The 25,075-nt window shown below is 36.6% G+C and overlaps 2 protein-coding genes across 2 annotated transcripts in view; one reads left to right on the forward strand and one right to left on the reverse strand.

Moving 5' to 3' along the window:
* The window catches only part of LOC103481272 (synaptic vesicle membrane protein VAT-1 homolog), a 23,953-nt gene extending 10,943 nt beyond the window's left edge, over positions 1-13,010 (reverse strand). The window contains exon 1 of the mRNA XM_008436661.2: positions 12,380-13,010. Coding sequence (XP_008434883.1) covers positions 12,380-12,796 — 417 coding nt within the window. The 5' untranslated portion in view covers positions 12,797-13,010. The remainder of the gene's footprint in view (positions 1-12,379) is intronic.
* Positions 13,011-17,113: 4,103 nt separating this feature from the next.
* Positions 17,114-25,075, forward strand: part of LOC103481273 (rho-related GTP-binding protein RhoN-like) — a 36,478-nt gene continuing 28,516 nt past the window's right edge. Inside the window, exons 1-2 of the mRNA XM_008436662.2 lie at positions 17,114-17,415; positions 18,573-18,660. Coding sequence (XP_008434884.1) covers positions 17,311-17,415; positions 18,573-18,660 — 193 coding nt within the window. The 5' untranslated portion in view covers positions 17,114-17,310. The remainder of the gene's footprint in view (positions 17,416-18,572; positions 18,661-25,075) is intronic.

Below are 25,075 nucleotides of genomic sequence, written 5' to 3' on the forward strand. Positions count from 1 at the left end.
GAAGGTTCAGGTCAGAGTCCATCACTACTCCCAGGTTTCGGGCTGATCGCTGGTTTTTAGTTTTTGGTAAATAAAGTATTACCAAAAAATTTGGTAATAAATTTGAGCTTTGTCCTCATCATTTTAAGACATTATGGTAAAATTGTGTTTTTAATGCTAATATTATGACTATCTTCTTGTAATTAAATAAAAATTCTTGCCCTAATGCTCCTTTGTACAACTCACAAAAAGAAATGATTGAAAATAAAATATATATTTTGAATTTTTTTTCAAAAAATATTTTGTTAAAATATTTAAAAACTAATCATTTCAATGTATTTTACAACATTTTTAAAATTATATTTTAAAAAATATTTTTGAAACATATTTAAAAACATCGTTTAAAAAAAATATTGTTTAAAATGTTTTCTGTCATTTGTAAATTATTTTTTAGCAGAAAAAAAATCTGATTAAAATCAGAAATTGGATGTGGTCTTAAAAACAATCAGATTTTAATTTTGAGCTACGTCACCCAGCTTGATGAAATTAATTTTGACATTTTGACTCGTCAGTTAACACAATATTTTCCTAAAAGTTTTTAGGATAATCAGAAAGTCACTTGGAAGTTTGATCAACAACAAATATTTAACCTTTAACCAAAATTTTAACCAAATTCTGTACAGTTGAACATAAACTGAAACAGTGCATTGAGAAAACTTTTGTTGGGATTCTTTTCTTGCTTCTGGAAAATGTTTATGCTCTGCATTTCTTCAAAATGGAAAAAAAACCCATCATAGTTAAGAAAAGGGGCCAAAACAGCAAAGGACACAGGAAAAGTGTGATCTGATTGCGAACGCTACTCTGCTTCCTCGTCAACAGTTTTAGTAGCCGAGTGACACACCCACTTCCTGCAGAGAACAACTCATGACATTAGACGTCTCTTCCACAGACATAAACAGGAGCTTTCATATGTTGCAACTCTTCTTTAGCAACTGCAAATGTTTCTTTACTTTCACCTCAGATGACTCCCCTGTTTTTGATCTGATCCGGCGGCTGGACACTGAAATTTGTGACACATTTTTGCCTTGCAGGGTGACCCTGAAAATGCATGGTCGTCACTTTAAGAAAGGGGAAAGACCAGTTCCTGAAAAGACGGCATGAACTTAAGTGACTGCAGGCGACGCTGGAGTCAGGGCTGTAAAAACATGTTTTGACAGAGTTTTTACACGGCTAGGCGTGCCCAGACATTCAACAATCACCCCAATGAACCGGACAAACTTCTTCTAAACAACAGAGGAAGAGGTCACTCAGGGAAAGAAGTGGTTAGATGTCTTAGATGAACACTAGAATTGGACAGTATGGGGAGAAAAAGACAGATTTGTCTAGGTGGTGTTGCAGTTAAGAGTAATAATATTACCATAACGGTGATGAACTCTGACCTGAAGCTTCAGAGCCACATAAAGAGGGCTACAAAGTCGGCCTTCTATCACCTGTAGAACATTACTAATGTCTCAGCAAGATCTAGAGCAGTGGTTCTTAACCTGGGTTCGATCGAACCTCAGGGGTTCGGCGGAGCATCTGCCGCGGAGGTGAAGACACACTTGTGTAAAGTCGTGATGACGCCCCGCTTTGCCATCACGTTACATTGCTTAGCCAATCAGAGGATCACGTTACATTGCTTAGCCAATCAGAGGATCACGTTACATTGCTTAGCCAATCAGAGGATCACGTTACATTGCTTAGCCAATCAGAGCTGCGGAGGAGCTCTGATTGAAGGAGTTCCACTCTCGGCATGGATTTGAGCTTGTGTCAGCAAAACTTGCCGTTTTTACAAAATTCTATAGTCTAAATCTGCTCCTTAGTCGCATCTTTTCGGGGTTGCTACTGCCTCTAGTGGCGTGGGGGTGGTAACACAGCTAATATAATTACACTGCTAAATCAGAATACCGCAAAGTATTTTTTGTGTTGGCGGGGGGGGGAAATAAGAAGGGTTCGGTGAATGCGCATATGAAACTGGGGGGTTTGGTACCTCAAAAAAGGTTAAGAACCACTGATCTAGAGCAACTCATCCATGTGTTTATCTTTTGTTCTGGTCCACTCTGCGTCCCCAGAACTAGAACCAAACACCGAGAAGCCGCATTCAGCTTCTATGCACCACAAATCTGAAACAAACTTCTATAAAGCTGCAAAACAGCTGAAACACCGACTTCCTTTAAATCTAGACTGAAAACCCACCTGTTCAGAGTTGCTTTTGAAACATAACAAATTAAACATTAATCAACAGCCTGATGTGTAACGGCGGCAAAATGTAATGTTTTAACTGCTGACTGTGTTTCTATGAGTTTCCATTTTGTGTATTTATTAACCCTTATTACAGAAAAATGACTTAATACTAATGCAAATTACACAACATTAATAGGTAATGCTATTAATGTAGCCACAACAGCGAGTATGAACTGATGCATGCTAGGTTTATCCATGTTATTCCCAGAAAAACTTCACTACAGCTTCATAATTTCCAAATACTTGAATATTATTCACAGTCATAAAAATCTAAAAATAAAAGTACAACTCGCTTAATTTGGGCAGATAATTTCTAAAAAAGTACAATGTGCCAAACATGCAATCGTTAAAAATCAAAAATTATATTTAAAAAAAAGTTTTTTGGGGCACCCCTAAAAAAAAAAAACGCTGCCCTGGGTTACTGCCCCCTTTTCACAAAAAACAAACAAAAAAAAAACATTAAAAATAGTTATTCATCCTCTTTTTGTGAAAGAGCTTTTCCTAATTTGAAAACCCCAAAATTTTAATAAAAAAATGGTTGTACTTCAACACATTTCCTGTAGTAGATTTTCGTTGACTTCCCGACAGACACACTCATTGTATTTATTCTAAGAAAAGACTAAAAATCAAGTTGGTGGTTAACATCAGTCCAGAAGCTTCTGCTCCACAGTTACCGATGGCAACCGAAAAAGGGGGAGGAGCTGCCAGTTACCGGTCACTATGGTAACCACCAACTGCCAAGAGCAGCGTAACAGAACTTAAAACATCAATAAATGTCCGAAGAAACAACTTGTTGACTAAGCAAAAATAACTTAAAAGAATAAACAAACATTGACAAACTTCACATTTATGATATTGTTAAAACCAAACCTTACTACAGATGTTGAATCAAGAGTTGTCTTTTTCTTTTTTTTTCCCCCCAAAAGGTCACGTCACATTTGTGGCTCTAAACAAACACGTTTTATTTAGCCGGACAGAAGGCAAAAATGGCTCTTTGGATTGTAAAGGTTGCAGACCGTGTGTTGGACCTTATAACCATCACTGCTCCCAAATGTTTCTGATGCCATTTGCACAGTTTTACTGTCACTTTGTAAATAGTCTGTTTTTATTGCACATTTTGTAAAATATGTAAAATTGTCCTATTTTGTTGCACATTCCTAAGGACCAGAGTACACTACCTTTCATAACCACACTATAGTTTATGTAGTAATTTTGTCATTACTGTACAGTATGTTATTCTTAAATCTGTTTTATATATTTATCTTGTGCGACTCTATGTTCTGCAGGAGACCGCTTGTTTACAAAGTAGTAGAATAAATAAATACATATAATTTCTATTTACAATGACTGCAGTTTAAGTGTGTTTTCTTCCTAGGAGAGCCATCTATGCTAAATTAATGGCAAACACCCCTAGTTTACATTTGATCTGATTTTACGTTCAGAGGTTCAAAAACAGCAACTGAAACAGCTGTTCTTACTACTGAATGACAGTTTCTAATAGAAATCAGTCATTTTTTGGTTGAATGAAAGTTCAGCTTGGATTTTTTGTCAGTTTCTTAAAAATAAATACACACCATAAGTTGTATAAATGCAAATGAGGGAGTAGTTGGTAGCAAAAAAGGAATATGATGCTGAAATTTGCTTTGGTTTGCCGTTTGTAGCCCAACGAAGATGCATGATCCATTATGAGAATCCAAAGTATCAAGCAGGGTACGCTGGTTTACATTTCCCCCCCCATTTGAGATTTTTGTAGTTTCGGTTTTACCCAACTTCACATTTTCTTCCTTTTTTTAGCAACGATGCGTCAATTTGTACCCATCTTAAATGTGTTTTATATCCAATAAAAATTACCAGAAGATGTTATTTTGGTTTGAGCCAAAATTAAAAGGATCTGAACCATGAACAATTTAATCTGAAATAATAAAAAAAACAGGAAATTAACTTGAACTAAAAATGAGATTTGAACATTTTTAATATTTGCCTCCATAATTCGTCACAATTTTGTCATTCATGGGTATGAAGTTGAATTTAGAATGTAGCACCATTTCAATACAAGATAAAAATATAATTTAGAGAAATCAAAACTGCACCACCTCAGGAAACCATGTAATTGCAATATTGCTGCCAAATATTAGGATGGTGACACCAATTATTCACTTTTCCCTGAGTCGTCTCACCACCATGTCTTCACCACTTTAAAATCTCACCCACTAAAAATAATAAGATGTGGGCGTCAAGGGCAGTGAAAGGTCATCCAACAAGCAGGATATAATCATGGAATACAGAATTAACATGAAAGGTACTTAAATGATCATATGTTGCATCTGAGAACTCTTATTTTGATTCTGCAAACAGCAACAAACATATTTATGTCAGAGTTTAATCTAACAGCAATTCAGTGCAAGCAGAATGAAATTCAATTGCACACATGTTGATTTGTTCCTGTTCAATGGAGATTAATTGTTTATTTATTTTTTACTATTTGGTAAAATCTTTCTTTGCTTAAGAAATCATTCATGCCGTTTGGGTTTGTGGCGACAACAGAGCGAAGGCAGAGAGAAAAAAACTTATGGAAAAGGATTAGAACAACGGAAGAAAGAAAAATTCTGACTTTTTTTTCCATTATTCTGATTGAAAGCCAGAATGATGGAAAAAATAAAATAAAATTCTGGAAGAAAAATTCAAGAAAAAAAGTCAGTTGTAATTACCAGACAAAAAGTCAGAATTACAAGACAAAAAAAAAGTCAGAATTAAGAGAAAAAAAGTTGTGAAAAAAAAAAGTCAGAATTCAAGAAAAAAGAATTTTTGAAAAAAAAAAAAAAGAATTCCAAAGAAAAAAGTCCAAAATTTTATCAAAATAAAATCAAAATTCAGAGAAGTCAGAATTCGGAGTCTTAAAAAAAAATCTTAAGTTTGAGAAAAGAGTCAGAATTCTATTTTTTTACTTTTTCATAAAAAATAGATGCGTTCCCTAAGGCTCTAAATTAAATTGGTCATTTCTAGGCCCTGAAAACCATTGAAAGTTGGATGTCATGTACATTTATATTTTCACATACAAATGTAGATCATATGTGTGGTTTAAGTTGCTTTGAGATGGATTAAGTAGGCAACAAAGATGTTCGTAAGTCATTTTCCTCCAAGTCAAGTCACAAGTCCGCTGCCGCCAAATAAGTTTGTGTTCAGTGTTTTGATGGAAATTTTTTAATTCCATTTAACTTTGCATTAAAAAATAATGGCAAAGTAAATTTTACTGTGAAATGCTCAACAATGAACTAAAAGAAAAAAAAACCACATCTGATTTTTGCATTAAAAGTTTTATAAATCATCATAGATTTGAAAAACAAAAGAAATTCATACATCACCAAAAATTTGGGGAATTGATTGTTTTACACCGTTATGGTCAACATATTTTTGTAAACAAACAAGATCTGTGTCAGTTGAATGTGCTTGCTTTATTTCACAAAAGTTAATAAATGTTCTGCATTTTTAATAAGTCACTACTTTATTAACATTTAGTGACCGAGAGTCCCAGCACAAGTCAAAGTCCTGACATCTGCGATACTCGGATGAACCTGCAGCCGAAACGCTCATTATGAATATGAACAAAACAGAGGAGATGATTTTAGTTTTCAACAGAAAAAAGGTCAGAGTTTGTTGTGGGGAATGTAATCTCTTCTGATACCATCTGTTGGGAAAGCAGCACCAGAACCAGGGACTTAAAACGGCCCGGCAACCTGAAGGCTATGTCTGTTCTGATGAAAACTGTAAAACATCCAAACCTGAAACTGCTGCTGTGCAAATTACTCAACAGGTGGTTGCTAGGTAACCAAAAGAATAAGTGGGTTGCTAGGTAACCAAAGAGTGAGTGAGTCAGTTGTCTCCACCAACCTTGCTTAGTTGGCCGTGAGAGATTGAGTGACTAAAGCCTTTCTTCTGCCTATGTCTCCCAGAAAGCTGTGCGGTTCTGGATCGGGAGTTCAGTGAATATTCTATAAGTGATCCGCGCCATCTTAGTAGGCGAGCGCATGAGCAATGGACAAATGGCTTTGAGACCAACAAAAAGAAGACGTGGATATTCTTGACCAATGCACGAGAGAAAGATACATGAGCAAAATGGCTGCTGTCGAGATCGATCTGTATGAGACGGAGAAGGAAAATGTGTTGTGGACAAGCTGCCTCCATTCTAGTGAACACGAAGAGTGCATACAACTTTTAAATGGATTTGTACAAACTCTTTGTGTGAACTACAAGCTTCTGGTAACTAGTAGAATAAGTAAATGTAGTAGCATACACACAGACTACATGTCCGTCTTAGCTAGCAGATGAAAGCTACATTATCTAAGCTAATTTTGCTAGTTCGGTAGCAAGTGCTACAGTAAATATAACTGATATTTATCTTAGTATTACATAGAGTAGTAGTAGTAGTTGTAAGGTACTTGTTTATAAGTTAGGAACAAGGCGAGAGCTACTTCTAGGCTTGTGGCTTGTTTGTTGTTGTCATAGCAACTACACAGCAACTGACTGTCAAGATGGCTGCCAGTTATAAAGTTCACTGACGTGTGACATCACATGAAACCTATGTATTGATACTGATCACACGTCTGTTGAGATATATGTATAGTTATAGATTTATTGTCCAGCCCCACTGTAATCGATGATGAGCTTTAAAGGGATCCTGACCCCCACAGCCAGTCGGTCCCGTTCTCAAATGCTTTATGAAACAGCCACACCCTGCAGTCCTTATCTGGAGACACTGTCCTGGTCCGCCTCGCTCCAGAAACACTTTGGCATCCTTTTATGTTATTGTCTGCAGCTCTTTGCTCTCACACTGCAAGGCCCACCCAAATTCTTACACAAAACGAAGCCAAACAACCCGCGGTGGAGGCGGACTCCATTTTTCTTCAAATCTTCACATCTTCAGGGTGGATAAGTTTCAGATTTTTAGCCCCAAACTCTGCTGGGATTTCCGACTGCTTCCTGTACTTCCTTTTTGAGGTTTCTGCCCTAAATCGCACTGCAGTGTTTACAGGAATCCTGCGCTAAGAAAGCGGAGGGGAAACATGGCAAAAGGAATGAGAGGAAGAGTGTGGAAAGAGGAGGCGGAGGGAAATTCTTCACAGACAGCGAGGGATAATGAGCAGCTTTGGTAAAACTTAGATAACAAACATATCAACCATGTATGATAGCACAACCAAACCCAGTACAGAACATTTCAAACTTATTCCTACACTCGCTACAGAACATGGGAAAGTCTTCAAATAAAACAAACAAGGTTGCTTTTTTTTTTTAAAGAGCAAAGACAGGTTACTATTTTTAAAGCATAACAATGATTTGAAAACAATCAATAGGGTCAGGTTGGGTGTTGTGAAGGAGGATTAAGCAGAGCTGTACCTGCCAGTCGGACTCGTTGTTGATAAAGTACGCCGCTCCCTTCGTTTTAAACCTACCAGAACAAACTGTTTTGTTCATTTAAATGCATTGATTATGAAGAGCTGCATTTGCATTCCAGTTTTAGTATTCCAGTGCAGAGCCTGCTGCAGGCAGGGAGTTAGTGTAGCACAGACATGCAGCTGCAACCTTTCTGTCCAATGACTGGAGACGTAAATATAGATTACATAACAGCTCAGAGGTGTAGTTTAAGTAACTGTTTCCATTACAAATGCATGCAAAACTTTGTCAATATTCCTCTAATGTTGAAAAAAAACTACATTTTGCAATTGTGGTGTTTCTGTTATTTTAGAAATGCAATTAAAATCACATGAATGAGTTTGTTCATGTGATGCGACATTAAAAATCATGCTGAGAATCTTTTGCAAATCAGTTTCTGTCAATAAAAATCTTAATAAATTTTATCAAAAACTGCAGATGTGTGTATTTGTTTTTCTTCTAGTGGGTTGAAAATCCAGAAATTTTACTCACCTAAGAGTAGAGGTACTTCATAATAAAGTTACTCAAGTAAAAGTAAAAATGTGCAATGCAGTACAAATACTGTAAAAAGTATTTTTACTCCATATGCATCAATTTAATTGAGTAATTATATTTAGTTCCTTCCAAAATCCGACTTTGGGTTACTGTGGGTTTTTTCCTACAGAGGCCTACAACACTTTGATTCTTGCAACTTTGGAAAAGGAAGAGACTTAATAAAACCAAGACATTGAATTTTTAACTTTAATATTTTGTCTGTTAAGGCAGCGGAAGGTCGCGGTATGCCATCTCTATAATGGATTTCATCAAAAAGTCTAGGTTCTTGAAACTATTCTAAGGACATCACTAAAATTGGCACTGCTGATCTTCAGATCACGCTTGAAAAATGTTTCAGTTTGTCAGCAAGAATAAATCTAAATTTGGCCTCAAAACAAGAAGTGAAGTCTCGCTCTGAGATGCATTTCATGTTTTGGCACCTTACAAAGTGCATCAACTATGCATTTCTGCAAAAGGCTGACATTTACAATTAAGCGTCAACAGTTTGCTAGCTTTAAATAGCATTTTTATTTTGCAGTTTCAGCCTAACTGCAGCAAAAGGTACAGACTCAGGGAAGCTGAATGAAAATGCTCAACAATTATTTTATTTTATTTGCAGAAAAASTTTTATTTTTCTTCCATTGGACAACTGAATGCCACTCTGTGTTGCTTTATCACATAAAATCCCTGTGAAGTTCACTGAAGCTTGTGGTTGCAGCATGAGAACAGGTCAGGGGTGTATTAATAGCTGCAACAAATTCTGTAAATGCAAAAAGAAAAGCATCCAGGAAACCCAAAAGAAAACATAGAGAGAAAGCAGGATACTATAGACTTCTGATTTTAAGGCGCCTACTCTTAAAACGTTTTATAAAAAGCAGAAAAACTAAATAATAAACACATTACTCTTTCAAATGTGAACATTTTGTGTTTTCTATGTGTAAAAACTAAGATAAGTTAAGATAATTTTATGGACAATCCTGAGTCTGCTCTTCATGACGCTGCTTTACAACAACAACTGTGCAAATTGGAATTACGAAAATAAATTTGCTTGCTGGAAAAACAGCAATTTTGAAAAAGACCAAAATAACCCCGACAGGAAGTAGTTGGAGGATGTTGTTTCTGAAAAAACTTATTCACATGTGATTTTAATTTTTTCTCTTATGTGATGGAAACACTGCAGTTTCGAAATTGTGTTTCTCCAACTCTCGTGGGAAATCAACTAAGTTTAGAGTCTTCTTTCAGAGGCTTCTTCAGATTCACTGCGACACAGACAGCTACAGGAAATGCTTCCCTCTGACAGCTTGTGAGGAATTATTTGTTTGTAAACACAGGGGATGGGCGAACAATTCGGAAAGAGCCGATTGGCCTTTAAACTGTCACCGGTTGCCGGTTGTGCTAATGGTGACGTAACTGGGGCTGCACAGAGCTGTTGCCTTGCAGCAAGAAGGTTCTGGGTTCAATTCCCGGCCTGGGGTCTTTCTGCATGGAGTTTGCATGTTCTCCCTGTGCATGTGTGGGTTTTCTCCAGGTACTCCGGTTTCCTCCCACAATCCAAAAACATGACTGTCAGGTTAATTGGCCTCTCCAAATTCTCCCTAGGTGTGAGTGTGTGTGTGTGTGCATGGTTGTGTGTCTCTGTGTTGCCCTGCGACAGACTGGCGACCTGTCCAGGGTGTACCCTGCCTCTCGCCCGAAACGATAGCTGGAGAGGCACCAGCAACCCTCCCGACCCCACTAAGGGACAAGGGTGCAAGAAAATGGATGGATGGGACGGTTGCCATAGTTACCCGCTTTTATCTTGCTGTTGTAACATTAGCTGTGCTAAAAATAAAACCTCTGACATCATTTTCACTCTTTTTTATTTTGGGCCAAATCATAAATCTGAATGCTCTTAAAGGGCCGGCTGTGCCAGAATGCATTGATAAAATCCATAAAACTGTTAAAATATCAGTAAATATCTGTTTGTTTCAGCATTTAATAAGTGTTTTTTAAATTAAATAACATTAAACATCTTTTCACACTGATCTGTCCATCCAGGATTTTGTGATCGTTTTTGAAATCAAATTCATTGATATTGTGGTGCTAATTTGGAAATATTTGTAAGAAATTGACGATATTTGAGCTTATATTTGACGTTAAGTGTTTTTTTTAGTAATTGCCAAATCGATCACAGATGTAACTTGACATCCAGTGAGGCCGAGGCAGCTGTCACAGAAACCCAACGTTTTTCGGCAATTTTGGAAAAAAATTTGCAGTAAAAATCAGAAAAAATGTGGGGATTTGTTGAGTTTGTGTGAATTTTGCAGATTTGTGAAAAACTGGAGGGACTTATTGATGTTATCTGGAGTCTAAAGGGCCACAGAAAAGCTGCAGAGGGCCAGATTTGGCCCCCGGGCCTTGTGTTTGACATGTGCTCTATAAGTATCTACAACAACCCTTTGAAGAAACCTGAATAACATGATCTAAAACATTTATTTTTCCATTTGGGATCAATAAAGTATATATATTTTTAATATAATCAGAGAGATGCATTTTAAGGAGATGTGATTTGCTCCTTACAGTCTGAGCCACCAGAGGAAGTAGCTGAACTTTTAGCAAAAGCTGCAAGGTTAGCATGACTCGCTCTGCTTTTATCTTCAATAAGATGCAAATAAAATAAAATAAAAAAGCAGCATGCCTGTGGAAACCCACTGACCTGTGGATCAGTACAAATGAACACCTCAAGAAAAGGTGCCTCAAATAATAAATAATATGTCCCAACACTTTTAATACTCTCTGATCTGTTCTGTTAGATGAACACAGAGCAGAAATAATCGATCTGCTGGTTAAGAACTGATCCATCTGTTCACATGTCAGCCCTGGCAGTAATTTAAATGAATATGTGGAAAGTTCTTATCATTGAAGGAGGGAAATGAGGCGCTCCTGCTTGAGTGAGGGAAAGAAAAGGCCTGAAGGCCACGCCGTAAACCAGACAGTGGCAGCTTTCATAAGACCAGAGTGGCGCATAATGCAGGAAGAGAGCTTCATCCCACACAGCTTTCAGAAGAAAAAGCCCCGCAGTACATGAACGGCTCACAATTATTCAAAAAGCAAACGATCAACTCTCTTGTTTTAAACACAAAAAGCATTTTTTAAAAGGTTTTGTCAGACTTAAAACCGGCTTGTTGGAATGAAACATTGACCAACATTTTGATGTGAAATGATAGCACTTAATAAAATATAATGTTTACTGTGGTGTTTTTGTGACTTTGTATTTTTATGATTTGAACTGCCTTGTTGCTGAAATGTGTTATATAAATTATCTTGATTGATTTACTTATTGATTTAGATCAAGCTAGTTAGCATAGCCACAAATAACGGTAAGTTGTTTCTCCATATTGGGCACATTTAGCAGCTACTACATGAGCTTGATTGACGCCTCCTGGCTCTGATTGGTGGTTTTTGATTGGGAGTGGTAATAAATTTAGCTAAACAATAAATTGTCCTATAATTGATCACAACAAACAACAATATTGTTGGTTTAAGGCCATTTCCAAGTAATTACGCTAGAACACATTCTCTAATATTAAACATTTAAGAATGGAACTGGAAGACATTTTAAATATCCAAAATAAAAAAGCAAAACAACAGAAACAACAAATAAAATGAATTATGAAGAATCTTTGAACAAAGTTGATCTACACAAACTAGCTAAAAAGACTTTCGTCATCTGGTTTTTGGCAGAAAGAGAAGAGAAAAATGATAAATCATGCAAATGGAAATTAATGAGCTCATTTCAGTTTATCCTGTGATTAATTGATTTATTGCTTATTGGGATAGGACTGGTGCTTTTTTTGTTTCAGATGGCAGTAGTAGCTCAGGAAGGAGAAACATCTTTTCACAGATTATCTGTGTCTTAATCTGTCACAACATGGTGACGGTTTTAACAAATATGTAAAAAATAAAACAAACAAACAAACCCACATATTTTTTTAAAGTAAAAGTTACATACTGCAGCTTTAACACCCAAACGCAAACATGATTAAAAATTATCAATAACAGGAATTTCAGAGCTGATATGGAGGCTGTTGGGCCCCCAACCTGAATGCTGCTCTGGCCCCCATAAAACCTCTGACCGGCCGTGCGTGTGGGCGCGTGAACGCGTTCAGTTACTCACTTTTCTGTCCGTCACGTCCTCCGCCACCGCCTCGATGACCCCGGAGCCCTCCATGCCCAGCGTGACGGGCGGGGACGGCAGCAGCTCGTACAGCCCCTGCTTCCCCAGCAGCTCGGCGAAGTTCAGCCCGCACGCCTTGACCCGAACCAGAACCTCCCCGGCCTTCAGCGACGCCTTCTTCATGCTCTTCACCTGCAGCTTGATCTTATCGCAGCCTCCGTATCCCGTCAGCACCAGAGCCCGGTAGGTGATGGGCTTCTCCTCCTCAGCTGCTGCGGGGCTACCGCTGCCTGACGCCGGCTTGGCTTTTTCCTCTTCTTCTTCGGCGGCGGCGGCGGCCGGTGGAGGTTCGTCGGTCTTCTTCACCTGCTCCGGTTCTTGCTGCGGAGTTGGAGCCTCTTCTTCACCAGACATCATCTTCTCCACTTTTAGGAAGCTTTCACAAGATTTTCAGCTCGTGTCCGTTTGCTGGAGTCCGGAGGCTCAAGAAGCGGAAACGGGAAATTTAAAGGAAGATGTTTCCGATTCAAACAGCTTTCATAAATAAGAGGCTCCTTATAAAGACACCCGCTTTGTTTGCAAACCAGATTGCCTCTCTCTGGTTCCCGTGTGCGCTCCACTCAACAAGTGGTTAAAATGAGGCGCGACACAATAACCACAGGATTTCCGGTGGGTATTTTCAAAATAAAACTCAAAGGGCAGCTGGCTCGTTTAGGCAAGTAGCACAACAAAAAAAAAACATTTTAAAGCCTATTTTTAACAGAAAATAAATTAATAATAATAATAATAATAATAATAATAATAATAATAATAATAAAGGTCGGATTTATTAGGAAAAAAATGTTACTTTTGTAAATTAAAGTACATCAATAGGTAGTTTCATACATAATTAGGTATGAACTGATGATGGAAAATTTGATAAGTCCCTGTTAAGTAAGTTGTTTGGGAACAACTTCTGTTGTTCCCAAAATAAATTACGTTAATTTGTATTCTTCAAGTACTTGAGTACTTTTTATATTTTTAAAAATACCAAAATATTTTAACTCACCTGGTATTGATTCTTACATAAACAATAAAGTCTGCAAAACATGCATTCATTAAACAAATTAAAAAAAATTTAAATATCTGTGGGTGCCCCCCAAAAATTGGAGCCCTGGGCTATCCATTGCAAAAAAAGGAAAAAATATTTTTCTAAATTAGTAGAATTAAAATGTTCTCCATATGCTTATTGTTTTCTTGTTTTTATTTTTTAAATTTATTTGTTAAATATGTGTAACATTTTTCCTATAGATAATGTTGTCGTATACGTAAATATCAGTGAAGCTGAGCAGTTGTGAAAATGTATAAATACATAAATCAGTACATGAAATATGAAAGCATGTCACCTTTTCTTAGCGTGATTTATTTGTTTAGTGTCAGATTTGAAATTTCAAGTTTAAAATATGGATAAATTATCACGGTAGAAAAAAAATAATAAAGAAACCTTTTATTGTGATAGGTAAACTTGACTTCCGGTGCTGTACTTCCTCTCTCTGACTAACTTGATGGAGGCTTGAAAAACTGGTAGATCTGTTATGTTGGCATAAAAAACTTCAGGGATGTGAGGCGGAGAGACACAAAACCCGGACATTGGAATCCAGTTTACAGCTGAAAGAAATATAATTCCTTACTTCCATTGATTGAGAAATAAAACAGATTGGATTAAATGTGTTTCCTAGTTGTTGATCACTAATTGAAGCTTTTATTAAAGCATTTTTGCATTATTTCGTTGTCTTTTTGGAGCAGCTGTTAAACAGTGAACTTAGACTTTTTGCTCTGACTAGCTGAAGTATAAAACACACCCACAGTGTTTTGCACACACGCACACACACACACGCACACACACACACACACACACACACACACACACACACACACACACACACACACACACACACACACACTTGCATCCTGCATTCAGAGCTGCTGCTGTTACATTTCTTACTGCTGACTGAATGAGGCTRACAGGAAGTGGTGACAAACACAGAGCTGATTTTTTWTTTTTTTWTTTTTTTAGCGAGTTTGAGTCTCTGAAATTTCCACAACATTTCCAGAACTTTTTATTCCTTAATGAAGTTCAGATGGAGTTGTTAGAGAAGTATTACCAATCCAGGGGTCTGACTTTTACATTTAAATTTGCTCTGAAAAGTTTACACACCCCTGTTAAATTGTGTTGCTGTAAACTAACAAAACTTCCTTACAGGAAGTCACTCTTTTGTTGATTTGGTGCATGATGACCCACTGTGGTACTGAAAAATAAAAGTACATGTTCATCGTCTGCTTTTCTTAGACGGTAGTGGAACAAATGGGCAGTCGCCCAGGGCGGTATTAGAAAAGAGTTTGCGGGGAGGCATGAACGTCTATTAAAACCATATCAAAAATCTGAATTTTCTTAAAGGGCCGGTTGTGCCAGGATGTATTGATAAAACCAATGCAACTGTAAAAATGTCAATAAAAAGCTATTTGTTTCTTAAAATTAAAAATTGATCATCTTTTCAGCTCATCCAGGATTTTGTGATTGTTTTTTTTTTTGCAATCAAAATCACAGATTTTGTGGCGCTAATTTAGAAATATTTCTTCAAAATTTTTATGATATTTGTGTTAATGTATGATGTTAAACCTAACTTTTTATTAATCGCCGTATCGATCACTTATATAACTTGACATCAAGTAAGGCTGAGGCAGCAGTCAATTAAACCCAGAGTTTTTCGCCAATTTTGAGAAACATTTGCAGTAAAAATTTGAAAAAATGTGGGGATTTGTTGATTTTGTGTGAACTTTGAGTGAGTTTTGCAGATTTTGCAGAAAACTGGAGGGACTTATTCATGTAATTTGGAGACTAGAGGGCCACATAAAAAGCTCCGACGGGCCACATTTGAATCAAGAATCACATGAAGAATCAAGGCAACACTCCAGGTTTGGGTTTYATGAAGRGATTACGTTATAAGATGATGTAAAACATTTATTAAAACGTCAATTTTACCTAACACTGATTTGATATTTAGGTTTTTAATCATATTATTAGCTCATATGGTGCTATTAGCAACGGAACTCCAGCTATAAATAGAAAAAAATGACTYTCCATGTGCATTTTTTCCATAATACCAAGATTTAAAACTATAAACAAAATGGTTTATAGTTTAGCTTAAAAACTTCAGTTTTTAAGCTGAAGTTTTTAAGCAACTTCAGCTTAAAAACTGAAGTTGCTGCTATCCATTTTTTCCATTTTTACTTTTCTCATTTTTGGCCAGACGATGGCGCTAAAAACTAATCAACAGTAGAGATTTCCTGAGCCGAACAAATCTGACATTATCAGCGACAAAAGACTCRCAGTGTTTCACAGAGCAGCTACATTACTTCCTGTCATTACACAAAAATGTCAACAATCCGCGTCTTGTGCAATTTAATGAACCAGATTCACCAGATTAAAAGTAACGCCCCATTCTTATTTTCAATTATATGAGCGAGAAAAGTATTTTTAAATAACTTCTTTATTTATTCCGTTTATTTTACCCCATTTATTCACTCAAACTTGCAAACTGAATAGTTGTGTAAACTGATGGAAAGCATGGAGCTGTAATTAGTCAGAGAAAAACAGGAAGTACAAAAACTCAGMCTTCAAATTAATTTTGTTGTCTCATCTAGTTTTCTTTTTACAATTWCTTTAAATTGCAAAAAAATGTAACAATATGTTTAATATTAGACATATTTAAAAGGGAGAAAAAGAGAAAGAACAATCAAACATGATAACAATGTTATGTTTTATGTTTTTTTCATGCAGTTTGAACTGCCTTCCTGACTTTTTTTTTAACCTAGATGTTTTTCTAGCTTCTCCTCACAGCTAGCTGTGCTGCACTGCTAACACTAATTTGTATAAAAACAGTATCAGCYACTGGAGTTTCTGTTTCTATTTACTTTTTCTTTACTTTTTCATGAAAAAGTCTCTCATATGTACAATAAGCTAATATTCACTCTTTTCAAAGAAAAAGAAACAKAATTGTTAGCTTAAAATCTACAAACGAATATATTGCAATTTCATTTTCAGTCCTTTAAGGTTTTTTCTTTTTAAATAAATTTTGTTTCTGTTTTTTGGTGGAAATTTGCTAAATTTTGATGTATGAATTTTGAAAATGTTCCTGACTTGAATAAAAATAATGTCCATAAAACTTTGTGCTTCTCATTTAACATAAAAAATAGTAAAAAAAATAAACATTGCAAAGCTAACTTAACTTAGAAATTAGTTAAAAAGTAAAAGAAAAGAATGTAAAATGCTATGTATAATAATGTAAAAACTTAAATAAGTTGGGTCAACTTAAAAAAAAATCTAATCGTGTTTAGCTCAATATAATTGCAAAAGACAGTTAAGTCAACTTAWTTGAAGTTGCAGSAATCAAGTGTTTTGAACTTAATTTAAGTTGACAGAACTTAACRGAGTCAAAACAACRAGGAAACTAGACTGAGTCAAGTTGAGWCATAAAATGTTTTTTTACAGTGTAGCCAAAACGTTGAAACCTAATTATKTTTTGTGTTTCACTTAGATTCAATTCAAAAATACTTGCATTTAATTTACAGATGGATACATTTAATCTTTGAATGTCATTTCAAACTTTTGCAGAAACGTTTTGCGCTTTTATTGTGATAGAACTGAAACGGAAGCAGGTCTTTAATGGCGTCACCTTTACATCCAGGTATGATCCCAGAACTCCTCGCCTGTTGGAGCAGAGCAGCGCAGCGCAGCGCGGAGCATGGTGCCGCCGAACCCGACAGACACCGTGTGGGACTGAACTGTTCCCCCGTCGTTTCATTTCTCAGGAGGAATCCTCCGGAACCACCAGAACCTCTGCTCCACGACCCGCAGACCGGATCTAAATGACAAGCAGAGCCATCCAGTGATGGAGAGCAAGGCTTTACTTCGCTGTAAGATCGTGGTGGTCGGGGACTCTCAGTGCGGGAAGACGGCTCTCCTTCATGTTTTTGCCAAAGACTCGTATCCAGAGGTAAAAGCACTTTTTATTTTTTATTTTAAGAAAACAAAACGCATCCGCGGATATTTCATCAGCTGCGGTGCGTAAAGCCTCATAAAACGGCGATGCGACGGTTTAAATTTTAACTGTTTTTGGCATAAAACTTGAAAAATCAGCTTTTGTTTATTAGCTGTCAGTCTTAAAGTTATAACTTAATAGAAATAATTTTGTTATATTCAAACATGCATATGATTGCAACGGACATTTCTAAGATACAGTCTCTAGTTTAGTTAAAATATCCAAAAAAAGATCATATTTAAGTAAACTGTTGTGATCATTTTACTTTTCATGCTTCTTYTTTCTTASAAAAGGAAGAAAAATCAATAATTAAATGAGTCTCCAGCTGACAGTTAATGTCAATTTGCGCACATTTGCGCACCGGGAAGCACAGGAGCGCACTTCATCACGTCTTTAAAGGCTTTTATGTTGATTAAGATTCCAATAAAATTGCTAAACAAACAATTCAAGTAATGATTTTACATTTAACATAAAGAGCTTCAAATATAGACTTTGCTGCTTGGAAGTAAATACCGTCCAAATGATTAAGCACAGTGAACTGTAATCCATGTAAAATCGATAAAATAAATACATAAGTCAACCTCTGCCTCAGATATATAAAGTTGAACTTATCTTTATTCAAATGTGGCTGAAATCTATTTCAAAATGTGTCCAAAGTTTCTTATTCACCTTCATTGGCACGTGCCTCTTGTGACGTCACCAACCCAAACACAAACAAAAGCACAATTGGCAGGGATTTCCCTCCTACTGTACCTTTAAAAAATTCACTTTAAAGAAAGAAAATCAATTCTATCATTAGCCAGTCGTGTTTTCTTTAATTGTAACTAAATGGAATCTCTAAATAAATTGGTATCAATTTAGAAGCTAGMAACYGATTTATTTATTATAACTTTGTACCTTTATTTACATAATCAAAGCAAATAGACATAAATTYTTAATTTTGAAAATGAGTCAAAGCTGTGAAATCCTTTATTTTCCATCTAATTCCTCTTGACATTCAGCGMTGGTTTCTCCCTGAAACGCAGCGATTTATGTTAAAAATATAAATCTGACTGTCCTACGGAAGGAAAACGCTGCCCAAATTTCTCTGACCTCATGCCATCTCGTTGCAGAACTATGTTCCCACCGTGTTTGAGAACTACACAGCCAGCTTTGAAATYGACAAGCAGAGGATTGAGCTGAACATGTGGGACACTTCAGGTAGGAATCACGACTAAAGCTGCCGCCTCTGCCTCAAAAAGACATTTCCTGAGCGCTTCATGGCTTTCTGCCAAGCATTTCTCTTCATGTACGGTTTTTACACTGTCGTCACATTTTCATGCGTCATTAATTATGAACTGTAACAAGCTGTCATCGGTATCGGCACACATGCATGTGACAGAGCCAGTTTCACAGTTTGGAGAGGAACGTAAGCAACACGTTCAGTTTGATGGTTCGTCTTACTGACATGCAAAGTGTTGACGTCTGCATGCTGAGTTTTTACTCTCTCTGGTGTTTATTCTGTGCTTTCAATCACACTGAGCTGGAAAATGTTCTCACCCAGTGAACGTCCAGCATGTCATCMTCCACAAACTTCAACGTGCTTCACTGGGATTTTATGATTCAGGACAAAGTAGCACAAAATTKTGAAATGGAAGAAAAATAATGGAAAAAATGTTTTACATATAAAGATCTGAAAAGTGTGGCCTGCCCTTGCAGATGCAAGTCTCAGTTAGATTTAGGTCTAAGCCATCGGTGACCAAACTGAATAAAAAAAATCTAAGTGATTTTTCTGTCTTTCTTTTTTTTTTTTTTTTTACCTGTTCAATAGTTTGACAAAGTATTAGGGATAAAAAAACATAAAATAAAAATGAAATTACAAGAATAAAGTGATAAAATTACAAAAATAAAATCATAACATTAAGAGAATAAACTTATAAGAGAATAAAGCTGTAATAATAAGAGAATGAAGTTTAATATTTCAAGAATAAACTATATAACAAGAATAAAGTTGTAATGTTTCCTTATTAAAACAAAAACAGAAAATTACAAAATTTTWGTGATTAGCTATTGCTTTCTATTTTGTTGCCCAAATTTTTACCATTCTTGAAATATGCTMAGGGGCCGAATAAAATCATTTCAAGGGCCACAAATGGCCCTCGTGCCATGCTTTGGACACCTCTGTTCTACATCACTGATGCAACCTGGATCATGCGTCTTTTCAGGGTAACTTTGACTTTTCTGAAATKTATTTATTATCTTAATTTTTCCATTATTATTTTTATTTATTTATTTTTTTAAAAGTAAATTAAAATGTTAATTTTCTTTTCATACTAATGTTTAATAATCTSTAATTCTGTCACAGAATAGTTGTAGATGCTATGATTAAATTAAAAACAGATGGACTCAAGTGAGAGTATAGTTTACTTTTTAAGGTATTTAGTTGTATTTTTCAAAGTACAGTAATACAAATACGCACCGCACTTTTAAGAGTTTTATAWACAAACTTATTTGATAAGGTTTCTTTTTCCTTCCTCTTTACAACTAGAAGAAGTTTTGGCCTTGTTCCCAATATGTTTCTCTAGATCCATAAAACTGTAAAAAAGTTAGCAAGTTTAAAATATAATTACCGTACAAACTAAAGAACCAGAGTTGTATTTCTATATTGATGCACCAGGCTWCAACAAAACTCCTGCCTCAATTTGTTAAAATGCTGTAAAAACTTATTTCATTCATCTGTTTTGAGTTCATGTTCAYTTAAATAAGTTCAAAATCAAAATCACTAACAAATGATTTGGTGAAAGAAAAAGATGAAAATTTTTTGTTTTTGCCTGCAAATATTGAGTCGCATAATATCTAAATAAAATGCTTTGAYGTTTATAACGTCAAGGGTTATAAATACTATAAATGGCAACATGAGTCAAACTTTCAGGATTTGACTTGGATATTTTTATTCTGTAGATTAAATGAGTTTTTTTTCTCTCTTGCACCTTTAAGCCTCTTTCCTCCACTTTTATGTGGCAACTCAGACAAACGTCCACATGCAGCGCAGAGAGGAGCCTTAATGCACGCCGGTGCAGCGACCGCCGCCCATCAGACCAGCTAAACAAGCTGCAGATTAAGAGCTGCTGCTGCAGCTGCTGCAGCTGCTGCTGGCCTGTGGGTGAGGCCACCATGTTTCATACAAAACGCCTTCTGAAACTGCTGCCTCGTCCAAACACACCTCTTTCCTCCCCGAGTTGTTTTGTGAGTAACAATTACTCCAGTGGGACGCTCAAACAGTAATTTTCTCCTCCTTAGTTAAGAATGAAGCTCCTCTTTCAGCATGTACCATACTGCTGGAAATGTGATCAGACCTGATGAACAGCCTCTTGGGTCGAGTTTAACATCACAAGGAATGCTCTTTTTATGCGTTTTAAATGCTCCCGTCAGCCTCCGTTCGATCCAAATATATGTCTGCGTCTAAATCTGTACGGCAAAAAACAAAACAAGCTTCCTCATATCAAGAGAGGCCTGAAACTGACTGTCAAGAAATGGTTGACAGCATGGACACTTAGAGGGGATTTATTACACAAAATTCACATTTTGCAGGTTTTATTGCTTCCATTTGGGTCTCAACGTTTTCTAAAAACAAACAGCCAGCTGCTTATTTTGGTAATAAGTTTTTAGGTGTTTGGAATATAAGCCGTTTCTTTGCATTTGTTTAAACATTTTTTATTACTCTACGTTCAATAAAGTAAAACTCAAACTCAACTCGAAAACCTTCTTGAATGTAACGTCACCTAGTAACCTGGACAAGCCCAGCACGTCACCTAGCAACCACAGTGGAATTCCGCACGTCACCTAGCAACCCCAGTGGAATTCCGCCCGTCACCTAGCAACCCGAGTGGAATTCCGCCAATCACCTAGCAACCCGAGTGGAATTCCGCCCATCACCTAGCAACCCCAGTGGAATTCCGCCCGTCACCTAGCAACCCCAGTGGAATTCCGCCCGTCACCTAGCAACCCGAACTGAGTTCCAGCACGTTTCGTCAGCTGGTTTTATGTGTTCAAAAATGGCTGCTCATTTGGGTTTAAAGTGTTAAACGGATTCATATTTGTACAGCCTGGCTACATACAGAGAGAGTTTTAAAAAAATAAATAATTTTTTTTGAGACCAWTAAAATAGAAAACATTCAAATATAGAGTTAAGAAAAATGCAATATTTGTTTTCTGTTAAGGCAAATATCTGAGAACTTTGTTCAGACCTACAATATACTGGTTTTATTGAAATACYACATGTTTCATGTATTTGGTGAGCGGGTAAAATGAAAGAAGCTAACAATTAAAACAGTGTTTTTAATAGAAAAACAACTGCTGATTACTTTAACTCATCGATTTTGGCCACTGACCACCATGAACCTCTAATGCCACATTAAATTGTGGCTTCTTACGACAAAAGGAAGCGGCTTAAGCCTTTCTAGAGTCTGTATTTCTGCCAGTGCCAACGACTCACCTGGCCAGTGGTAACCAGACCTGTGGGAAATTGAGAGGCAGCTAATTATATATTTAACAAGGTTACTATCAGAGAGTCTGCGGTCGCTGCTTCGGCTCCAATCGCTGGGTTTGTGTTTACACAATGGGCTGCGCCGTCCCTTCAAAAACAGCTATCTGTTTGCTGCTGCGGGTTGCTGTTTCAAGAACATCATTCATTATTTATTCTCCTTCCTGTTGGCGAAGCTGCTGGAGCAAACCTTTGGTTCGGCAAATCTGGGTTTGATTTGACTCAGTTTACACCTGAAGAYGATGAGATTCAACAAAATGGACCTGATTTTTGTAAATATGGCTTGTAAATGCTTAATTTTTTGTTTCAAACGCTGAAGAAATGCAGAATTACCAACAGATCTTTGAAACTTGATTGTCCTGCTCCTGTTTTGTCACTTTTCAGGCAGTTTACTGCTGAGTTTCAGGCCGTTGGAGGCAGTTTTGCTGATGTGTGTGCGGGAATGTGCAGGCATGCGTTAAACGTGGCTGACGTAGAAAAGCTTTCAGGACGGCGGCGCGAGTTCGGCGTTCATTGTCCGTCTCTCTGCGGATGAAAGTCAGAAACTAATCCAGCATTTCAAACAAGATCTGTCGTTTGGAGGTGAAATTTGAAACACATTTAGGGGCATATCTGTAAATTAAAATACAGTTAAAAAGTACATTTACATCAGATATTCATGAGCATTTATTTTTGCAAATTTCTCAGATTATTCTACTTTTGTTCAGTGAGTTTTAATTAGTTTTAAGAGTGCGCTTGGTAGTTTTTATTAGCTAAATATTGTTTGGTGTCAGTTGAGTTTTTATTAGTCATCACTGTTCATTGTGCACTCTTTTCTGCCACAGTTTTTCCTTCCACTCAACTTTCTGCAACTTTAACATAACCTACCTGTATTACAAATCTGAGAATCTCAATTATTTTGTGTCTCTTTTGTAATTTTTATTAATATTACTGAAACAACAACAAAAGTATATAAAGAACTAATTTAGTTTGAATTACCTCATAACTTTTATAATCATTGTGTTGAAGTTTTCTTTCCATTTTATTGACTAACTATGTTGTTAAGTCATGTTAAACTTACTTGCATAATATTATTTTGTTTTAGCAAGAGAAATTACTCATCGTCCAGAGAAAAAATAGCATTTTATTTAATTCTGGCACATTTACAAAAATGTAAATTGATGTGCATTGTCCCTTCCAGATAAATTAAATTAAATTAAATTAAAGTCAGGAGTCATTAGAATTTAAAAAAGTGGTACAAATTATGTTTTGGAGGCTTTGAGTTGTTTGGATCTAGACTGTAATTCCTTCCCTGTTTTCAGTTCAGTTTTTATTTTTAATTCTGACAGTAAGAGAAAAGAAAACCTGAACAAAGATCAAGAGGAAGTTTTTCATATTTTGAAGATTCATTGTTACATCTTTCATCTGAGTGACGACGACGAGGCCCTCCCACCTTCGGAGGTCATGAAAGGTCAACCAGCCTTCAAAACAGACAAAATTGGTGTCGATCAACTCCACTACGTTTGTGCAGCAACATTTTTTTTGTGCCACTTTGGCTTTGAAGATATAAATAAAAGTATAAAGGTCAAAAGGTCAACCAGGTCCCCCAACGTTTACCAAATCAAATAAAAATTTCATAAATATCTTAAAAGTCGAAGTAGCACGAACAAAAAATGTTGCTACACAAACATAGTGGAGTTGATTTTATCTGATTTGAAGAAGGTTGTGGGTGCTGGTTGACCTTTCATGACCTCTGGAAACATTTCTTAGTATCTTTAAAATTATAGCGGCACAAACAAAAATTTTGCAGCACAAACATTTGACAGAAATTTTGTGTGATTTTAAGGATCAGAGCAGCTTCACTCAGGTTTCATCTACACTTCAAGTTTAATTGCTTTTATCGCATTTTCCGAACAAATATTTAGTTTTAATGTTTACAGTAGTTGGTTGCTTGAGCCACAAAATAAGTTGTTCCCAGTTAAATGTAACATCTTTTCCAAATAATCTGTGAAAATCTGCTTCCAGAAAGTAATTAGTGGGGAAAACTCGTTTGGTAACTTTACTGGAATGGTGTAAATTTTTATTCTTATTCAAATTAACACGTTTACAAATTAAGTAAATAAAACAATATTTATTGAGATGAGTTGGTAAAATCTGAAAACTGAATTCAATGGATGTTATGACAAACTAGCGAGGGATTCGTTACCGTATTAAGATGCCAGTGTGAGGTCAGAGGTCAGAGGAAGACACATTATTGTTAAAATGGCGAACGAGGAAGGCTGCGTTGTGTCTCAGAGAAATGAGACGGCGTTCGGCGAGGTGCCAGACGAGCCGCGGAGCTGCACACAAACCGGGGGTTTAATTAATCAGCCGCTGCCTGTGTGACCAAACGCTTGGCCTGCTGTCGCCTCAGTTCTTCATCTCCTCTGACCGCCCACTGCCTGCTCCGTCTCACGCCGGCCTCCATTACAAACTTCCTGCCACGTAGACCAAACCCCATTTTTCCAACTTCTTGACAAAACAAATGTCCTCTGCTAGATCTCACACAACCTTCAATGTCCGCCTGGATATTTCTGCTTATTTTAATTGTACGAAGTTCTTTAAATGTCCCGTGAGTAAATATATTTGCCCATTTACCAATAACAACTGGAACTTTCAATATCTGGCAAGTTATTTTTGCAATTTACCGTCTATTAAAAGAGCGTCCCTCAGATTAATTTCACCTCCTGCTATGTTGGGGGGTGAAATTACCGTAATAACCTGATATCGGCTGGAAAGCGCAACGTCTCCCCTTTCAGAAACCATTTGAATTTTTCAGATAGCGCAACGTGTGGCGGGATTACGGTACTGCAAATCTGGTTGGATCGCCAGCGATACGTTCAGTCTAGAAGGGTTAGAGGGGAACTACTATACAAAATCCACATTTTGAATGTTTTGGTTTTTCCATTCGGGGATCAACTGCTTCTAAAAAAACAGTCCAACCCTTTTTAAAAAAAGGGCAATAATTAAAAGTTTTTTGGTGTCTGGAAAATGAGCCGTATCAAAAACTTCCCATTACCAAGCAACACCAGGGGAACTCTCCCCGTTACCTAGCAACACCAGGGGAACTCTCCC

This window comes from Poecilia reticulata, linkage group LG19, assembly GCF_000633615.1.
Source record: "Poecilia reticulata strain Guanapo linkage group LG19, Guppy_female_1.0+MT, whole genome shotgun sequence".
In the NCBI taxonomy this organism is placed as follows: domain Eukaryota; kingdom Metazoa; phylum Chordata; class Actinopteri; order Cyprinodontiformes; family Poeciliidae; genus Poecilia; species Poecilia reticulata.